Genomic DNA, 9,232 nt, shown 5'->3' with positions numbered 1-9,232 from the left:
ACTGGAAGGGAAGAATCGTGCCTATATAATCGACGTCAAGTCGCTCGAGGGCAGAATTCTTAGAAAAGGCACAGTACATATAGAACGTAGACATAGATACACATATTTTCTTCCTTTAAACCCCCACCATGGGAGCACAACATTTTGTTTTCTCGTGAGCTGTAACCACCTTAACAGTTCCGTTTTTTCCACCACTACTTCCGTCCGTACCTGCCAGGATTCGGTCATCTCAACACCGTCAGGAAAGGGTTTCACAAACTCGGCCGACGAAGTATTTTTCCCCTTATCTTCACACCTGTAACGGCAGACCATCAACAAACCTGCAGCGGATTTTCGTGGGACCTTCCGGAGGACTGCTTCAGCTTCACAACGGAACACTATATTTTTTTAATACCCCATTTTTACCCATGGGTTTTCTTCTCACCGTAACACACGCTATCTGCGGGGGGAGCCCCTAGCCCCGGCGCGCCGTCTCGGGAATTCTCTGGATTCCATATGATCTCACACCCCTTCAACCACAGGGGTGGTCCGGTGCTACTCAGGAAGATCGACGGGTAGGCAGAAATGCTCGTTCTTGAAGGCGGAATTCCCCTAGGAATGGTGGCGGCGTTGTGACTGGAGGGGAGGAAGGACGATAAAGGAAATGGAGGAAGAAGAAGGAGGGGAAAAAAGGGAGTTTGGAAGAAGAAGAGGAACAGAGGAAAGAAGAAGAAAAATTCGAGGTTTACGTTGTGGAAGGACCACCCCCTGTGGTTGAAGGGGTGTGAGATCATATGGAATCCAGAGAATTCCCGAGACGGCGCGCCGGGGCTAGGGGCTCCCCCCGCAGATACCGTGTGTTACGGTGAGAAGAAAACCCATGGGTAAAAATGGGGTATTAAAAAAATATAGTGTTCCGTTGTGAAGCTGAAGCAGTCCTCCGGAAGGTCCCACGAAAATCCGCTGCAGGTTTGTTGATGGTCTGCCATTACAGGTGTGAAGATAAGGGGAAAAATACTTCGTCGGCCGAGTTTGTGAAACCCTTTCCTGACGGTGTTGAGATGACCGAATCCTGGCAGGTACGGACGGAAGTAGTGGTGGAAAAAACGGAACTGTTAAGGTGGTTACAGCTCACGAGAAAACAAAATGTTGTGCTCCCATGGTGGGGGTTTAAAGGAAGAAAATATGTGTATCTATGTCTACGTTCTATATGTACTGTGCCTTTTCTAAGAATTCTGCCCTCGAGCGACTTGACGTCGATTATATAGGCACGATTCTTCCCTTCCAGTACGCCCTCGGCGTGGTAGATCCTGGAAGGGGAATGTGCCCTTCGTACGGGGGAGGAAAAGTGCGAGTTGGTCTGGGTTTTCCAGAAATCGCACGTGGTTCCTCTAGGTCAACGTGCCCCTTTTGTCGTCGCGGCAGAGTTACCCTTCGGGTCTGTGCAATTTATGGCATGGCCTTCCTCAATAATCTGAACTCTACCAGGTACCGTTAAAACTCTGGCAAGCATATGGCAAGGGAAACTATCTGATACAAAAAATGCCTGTTTCTAAACTTGTCTTGCCATAAACCGCGCCTATTCTAACATGCCGCCCACCTTGAACGTGCAGTGCTCGTTCAACACTCTAATTCTGTGTTTTATCTATCTGTCAAATTGTACCTTTATAATTTCTTGTGTTAAGCGAATCTATTGATATCTATTATCCTAAGTTTGATATAATATAATCTAATTCCTATCTTATTTATCATACTATTTTTCTACATTGTTATAATATCTTACTTATTAACATGAACATTAACATTTTTCTAGTTCTTCTTTATACATATCGTTCGCACAAATCAATGTTCAATTACATTCTTGGTCTTCAGTGACTGGCATTGGTAAAATACAAATTTTTGACACTGGTCTCTTGTATAATCCATCCATAGTTTTGACGGAAACGACTCGTACTACGCCATCCTTGCCCTGATGCAATTCTGTAACTCGTCCCAAGCACCAACGCAGTGGTTGTAGACCATCCTCTTTGATGACAACCAGAATGCCTTCAGTCAATTGATGCTTGGAGGTCTGAGTCCATTTATAATTCTGCTGAAGCTGGTGCAGATATTCCTTCTGCCATCTCTGCCAAAAATGCTGGTACATCTGTTGGATCAGCTGATACCGATTTAATCTATTTGTCTTAATGCTCGTCAAATCGTGATCTGGCAACGAGCTCAGGGCAGTCCCAATCAAAAAGTGTCCCGGAGTTAGAGGATTCAAGTCGTGGGGATCGGATGACAGTGGACTGAGAGGACGTGAATTCAGACAGGACTCTACCTGTGTTAATAGCGTGTATAACTCTTCATAGGTTAATCTTTGTTCCCCTATGACTCGTAGCAAATGATATTTTGTTAATTTAACGGCGCTTTCCCATAGTCCTCCAAAATGAGGAGCGCGAGGAGGTATGAAAGACCATTCTATATGCTCTCTACTTAAAAATTGGCTAATCTGACAATTGTATTCCTTGCTTCTGGTTAAATTATCTAATTCACTGAGCTTATTTCTTGCTCCTACAAAATTCGTTCCATTGTCAGAAACAATGCTGTGACAACGGCCTCGACGTGCTATGAATCGTTTGAGGCAATTTATAAATGCATCTGTGCTAAGGTCTACTGCTAGTTCGATATGAGTGGCCTTTGTAGCAAAACATACAAAAATACATATGTAAGATTTTAATGACACTTTACTGCGAGTATTGTCTTTGGTTATGAACGGCCCCGCATAATCGACACCACAGGTTGTAAATGGACGGGTTGGTGTCACCCGAGCTGCAGGTAGCTGACCCATGGGGTACTCTATTCCTTGTGGCTTGACCCGAAAGCATCTCACGCAACTTCTAATTATTTTCTTGACTGCTCGCATACCTGCTATGGGCCAAAATCGCTCACGCAAAGATGCGATCACGTGTTGACACCCGGCATGAAGGAGCCTACTGTGTTCATTTCTAATAATCAAATCCGTTAGGGCATGCTTAGAGGGTAACAAAACCGGGTGTCTTTTGTTGTACGAAATGGGGGCATTAATAAGCCTACCGCCCACCCTGACAAGTCCTGCTGAATCTATAAACGGTGCTAAGGATCGCAAAGGGCTTTGTTTTGAAACGGTTTGACCCTTAACCAATAAATTGATCTCATCGGAAAATGTTTCCTTTTGTGCAAGCCGTACTAGTGTTTCTTGCGCTTTGTGTGTTTCTACTTGTGTTAAATTTGCGTTTCCGAGGTTTGCTGAATCGTTAGGTTTACGGTTTCTTGCTAGCTGAATATTATTAATAAAGCGGAGGCAATAAGCTGTTACTCGTACTAACCGCGTATAATCTGAATACCGATTGAACAATTCGTTTGTATCACCGGTTACGGTGGCTAATGCAATGGCTTGTTTTTGTTCCGGCACGTCTATCACTACTTCTTCTGATTGCGGGGGCCAGTGATCTGGTTCATCTGTTAGCCACGAAGGTCCCAACCACCATAATTCACTACTAATCAAGAAATTAGGATCAACTCCTTGAGAAATTAGATCCGCGGGATTCTCGTGTGATCGTATATGCGACCAATTATCTAAATCTGTTATTAACTGAATTTGTGTTACTCTATTAGCCACGAAAGTTTTCCATCTATTGGAGTTGCCTCGAATCCACGCAAGAGTGATTGTCGAATCACACCAATATCTTTCCTTACTGAATGATACCCGAAGAGCTGTCCTGACCCTTTGTACTAATTGCGCGAGCAATAATGCTCCGCATAACTCTAATCTAGGTAACGAAATTATTTTTAACGGAGCGACCCGAGACTTCGAACATAAAAGCCTTACCTCCCATCTACCTGCTTCGCAACTTGAGCGTAGGTAGATGCAGGCTCCGTAAGCCCGTTCGGAAGCGTCTGAAAAACCATGCAGTTCGATACCTTTCGCGGTCACAAGTGCCTGTCTAGGAATCCTTAAACTATTTAAACTAGCTAATTCTTTTCTGTAGCCTGTCCATTGTGTACATAACTCCTGGGAGAGTGACTCGTCCCAGCCTACCTGTGTTTGCCAGAGGTGCTGCATCAGTAATTTGGCGCGGGTAATTATAGGGCCAACTAATCCTAACGGGTCAAATAACTGTGCTATCTCGGACAAAATTGTTCGTTTTGTAATTCTTTTGCCTGCTGATGGCGTAACCTTGAATAGAAGTTCGTCTCTGGCGGATGACCAATGGAGTCCGAGCGTTTTTGGATCCTTGTCTAACGGTTTATCTGTTGCCTGCTCTAATACTGTTGCGCAATTTGACGCCCATTTCCGTAAATCAAATCCTGATTTGCTTAAAATATCTGTAAGATCCCTTTTTACTTCTTCTAATTCATGAACTGTATCCAAGCCTGTTAGTAGATCATCAACGTAAAAATCGTTGATGACTATTCGACTAACAGTTGGAAAATCTTGTACACATTTTAATCCTACCTCCTGTAATACGCGGGTCGCTAAATAAGGCGCCGAAGCGGTGCCATATGTTATGGTATTTAATTCAAATGTCTTGATAGGATGATCTGGATTTGATCGCCATAAAATTCTCTGGAAACGTCGTTGCTCTGAATCTACTAATATTTGTCTATACATCTTCGCTATATCCGCCGATAAGACGTATCTATGCGTACGAAACCGCAATAAAATGTCGACTAACTTGCTCTGTACTGTCGGACCGACCTTCTGAGTATCAGAATTCTGTACTTTTCCTGTACTTGTCTTTGCCGAGCCATCAAATACAACGCGTAATTTTGTTGTTGTACTGTCTGCTTTGAAGACGGCATGGTGAGGAAGATAAAAGACTATCTTCTCATCCACTGTTTGTTTTGAAATTCGCGACATGTGTCCTAATCGTTCATATTCTGCTAAAAACTCTATGTATTGCTCGCGAAGCTGCGGTTGTTTCATTAACCTTCTTTCTAATGATTTAAGTCTATTCTCCGCTTGTTGTCTTGATGATCCCAATCTATGTACCTGCTCGTTGAAAGGGATTTTTACTATATATCTACCATCATCATTTTGACGCGTTGTAGCTCGAAAGTACGCGTCACATTCGTCTGTATCCACTGTATGGTCTGTTACGATCTCTTCCACCTTCCAAAAACGCTCTAACTGTTCTGATAACTCGCGATTTGTACTAAGGTGACCTCTCTGAATCCTTGAATGACCCTCAATAGGCCAACTAATCTGTCCACCTAACACCCAACCTAGCTGTGTCTTTTGCCACAATAGGTGGTTACCTGCTTTATGCTGGCCGACGCACAATAAATACCAAAATAAACCGGCGCCAATTAATAAGTCGATTGGTCGACATCTATCAAACTCTGGGTCAGCTAACATTATGTGAGCTGGTACTGCAAGTGTTGATCTATTCATATCAACGTTCGGCATATCATCAGTGATATTATCTATTACTAAACATGAAATACTAGCATTAAACCCGTTAACCCTAGACACTATCTTTAAGTCAACTCTATCTCTGACTATTCTAGATTTTCTATCTATTCCGACTACTTCTGTTTCTACAGGATCATACCTGAGACCTAATCTTTTACATACACTATGTGTTACGAAACTCGATTGCGACCCAGAATCTAAAAGGACTCTATACTGAATTCTCTCCTTCCTATCGTTTTCTACGTGCACGACTGCTGTAGATAGCACACTATGCTCAAACGCCTTACTAGAAAGACTCGCGACACATGAGGTAGTTCTGCTGGCGGAAACACTATTCGTAGGTTCATTATTATTTTGCTTTTGACCGACATTATCGCGATGCAACAATATGTGATGCTTCTTACCACACAAATCACAGTGCTTGCGGGTGCAGGCTTTAACGCGATGACCGGTTTGTAGGCAATTGAAGCAACTCTGTGACGTCTGCGTTACCTGAGTTTTTTCATCGATGGACAATCCCTTAAATTTCTCGCAACGAAACAATGGGTGCCCGGCTCCGCATGCTGGACAAGTACTACTCGATATACCTACTACGTGATTCATTACGCGACACGGTTTACGGTTAGCTACGAACCCTGAAGGGGGTTCGGGTCTCGTGGCTGGTGGCACCTGAACTGGTGAGGCAATATTCTCCAAATACGAGGATCGCTCCTCCAAAAATGAGGTAAAACTCTTGAATGTGACCCGCTCTAAGCTAGTTATCCCCTTTTCCCATTCTCTTAAGGATGCCATGTCTAATTTCCTGCTTAATATTGGGATCAGGAGACTATCCCAAGATTCAATTGGTTCCTTTAACGATTTCAAAGCTGCTAAATGATTTCTAACGTTATCTAATAATTCTCTGAGCGCGGTCGAAGACTGTTTTTGTATAACTGGCAAATCTAATATTGCTACTACGTGAAATTTTCTAAGCATTGCTGAATTTTCGTATCGCGATTTTAATGAGTCCCATGCTAATTTGTAATTCGTGTCGGAAACTCCTAAAGATTGAATGACTCGCGCTGCCGGTCCCTTCAGTGCAGAATTCAGATAGTTGAATTTCTGCACATCAGGTAATTCACTCTCGTGCACCAAACTAGTAAAGGTGTCTTTAAATTTTATCCATTCGCTGTAATCCCCGTCGAACGATGGTAACTGTATCGTTGGTAATTTTACCTTAGCATCAGAACTTGTCAACGCGGGGGTTGGTGATTGTTCTGCGGCCTGATTTGCTACCCTGTTTCGCCCTTCTACACTTTCGATATATGATTCTACATCTGCGATTAGATTAAAATATGTCTCTTCGAAATCATCTCTGTCAGCTGCGTGAGCTGCTTCCGACTCTTTTCCTGCAACTATACGCTCTATCTCACTCTGAACTGCATTGTAGCCATTATACAGACCTACATTTGCCTCTAAACGTTTCTGCAATGCCCTTACATTTACTGGTCTTTCTGATTCATTAAAGTATTTCGAGAAACGAGTCAGCGCGGCCTTTATCAATCCGCGGTCAGAAGTTAATTTCTTTAACTCGGCTTCCATTTTCACGCTATTAACAACGATAGGATATGGATTTTACGCTTACGTGATAGGAATGAACACCTTTGATGAGAAAACCCAAGGATGAATCCGCTGAACCCTGGATCCTTGGTTGGCTGATGTAGGCTGACAATTTCTGTGGTTGCTGATGAAAGCAGCTATTGACTTCTGACTGCTTCCTGTAGATTCCTCTTCTTCTGCGAGGATATCTTATTCCAATCGTGAACTCTATCCACTCTTTCACTGTCACACCGTTGCTGTATGATACTTTGTATCGCCACACACCACTTCTGCACTGTACTCCTCTGATTTTGTGGACTGCTTCCAATCTGCTCAACTGATACTGGATCCGTCACGGTCCCCAATTGGTTCAAGCTGCTCTGTCGTATCCGACTCGAAGGACCATGTTAGGACGATGATAGGTCCTGAGTATTTGCACGGAGTGCCGTCTATTGGTTATGAAGGACCACCCAAGTTGATTCGGCTTGGGGCCGATAAATAATTATGTCGGTAGTATGTTGAACTATTTAATCGTAATTAATGGTGGTATGTGTGTGTGTGTGTGTGTGTTACAACGTGTAGATTGGAATGTGAGATTTGTTACACTTGAAGAAAATATGTGTATCTATGTCTACGTTCTATATGTACTGTGCCTTTTCTAAGAATTCTGCCCTCGAGCGACTTGACGTCGATTATATAGGCACGATTCTTCCCTTCCAGTACGCCCTCGGCGTGGTAGATCCTGGAAGGGGAATGTGCCCTTCGTACGGGGGAGGAAAAGTGCGAGTTGGTCTGGGTTTTCCAGAAATCGCACGTGGTTCCTCTAGGTCAACGTGCCCCTTTTGTCGTCGCGGCAGAGTTACCCTTCGGGTCTGTGCGATTTATGGAAAACCCAGACCAACTCGCACTTTTCCTCCCCCGTACGAAGGGCACATTCCCCTTCCAGGATCTACCACGCCGAGGGCGTACTGGAAGGGAAGAATCGTGCCTATATAATCGACGTCAAGTCGCTCGAGGGCAGAATTCTTAGAAAAGGCACAGTACATATAGAACGTAGACATAGATACACATATTTTCTTCAAGTGTAACAAATCTCACATTCCAATCTACACGTTGCAACACACACACACACACACACACATACCACCATTAATTACGATTAAATAGTTCAACATACAACCGACATAATTATTTATCGGCCCCAAGCCGAATCAACTTGGGTGGTCCTTCATAACCAATAGACGGCACTCCGTGCAAATACTCAGGACCTATCATCGTCCTAACACCCCAAGCAACCCGCCCTCAAGCAAGCACACCTCGTTTGAGAGTGCATAGCATGAGCACCCTACCATCAAATGCTATCAAGCCAAGACAAAATTACTGAGACGCCTGAGCACAGGGGTCTCGAACCAAACAACCTAACAACGAACATGGAAAACACCGAAAAACCTAAAACCACGCCATCCTACGCTACAGTTACAATGAGCAACGTGTACCCTAGCAAAGAAGCGGCTATTATAGCTGACAGCATCGCAGAAGCATCCATAACTGACTACGCCACTACTATAGGAAAAATAACCGGGAAACAAGCCATCCGATTCATATCCCGAATTGCCAACGACCGAATATGTGTATACCTTGACAGTAAACAAACTGCTCACCAGCTGTTATCGAAACATACCACAATAACCGTTAAGAACACCAGTATCGTAATAAGACCATTAATCGCCCCATCTCAAAGAATAATTCTATCCAATGTATCTCCATGCATTCCAAACGAATACATCGAAAAAATCTTCACCGAAAACAACGTCAAAATGAACTCTAAATTAACCTTCTTAAGAGCTGCGATCCAAGAACCAGGGTTTAACCACGTTATGAGTTTTAGGAGACAAATTTACGTCAACCCAGAAGACGTATCAAGAATTCCTGAATCCTTTCTAGTAAACTACGATGCCACCCAATACCGCATATTTACTTCAACTGAAAATATGGGATGCTTCATATGTAAAAAAGAAGGCCACATAGCAAAACAGTGCACAATGAACAACAAGCCCTCCACTACAGCCACTGCAAATTCAAATATTAATACAAATCCGGAACCAGACGAATTGAAGCACCCCAGCATACCAGCGGAATCCAACATGGACCTCACACCCTTCTCAGAACCACAAGCAGAAATCACACAACAAATCAACGATACAAATACAGGTAACAAAAGGACGCACTCCACAACCA

The 9,232-nt window shown here is 43.5% G+C and overlaps 1 protein-coding gene across 1 annotated transcript; it reads right to left on the bottom strand.

Moving 5' to 3' along the window:
- Positions 1-1,828: 1,828 nt before the first annotated feature.
- LOC114881732 lies at positions 1,829-6,997 on the bottom strand. The gene has a single exon (XM_029198582.2). The coding sequence runs from the start codon at positions 6,995-6,997 to the stop codon at positions 1,829-1,831; it is 5,169 nt and encodes a 1,722-aa protein (XP_029054415.2).
- Positions 6,998-9,232: the final 2,235 nt, after the last annotated feature.

The sequence above is a fragment of the Osmia bicornis genome, chromosome 10, assembly GCF_907164935.1.
Source record: "Osmia bicornis bicornis chromosome 10, iOsmBic2.1, whole genome shotgun sequence".
Lineage (NCBI taxonomy): Eukaryota > Metazoa > Arthropoda > Insecta > Hymenoptera > Megachilidae > Osmia > Osmia bicornis.
This window is presented reverse-complemented; position numbering and strand designations above follow the sequence as displayed.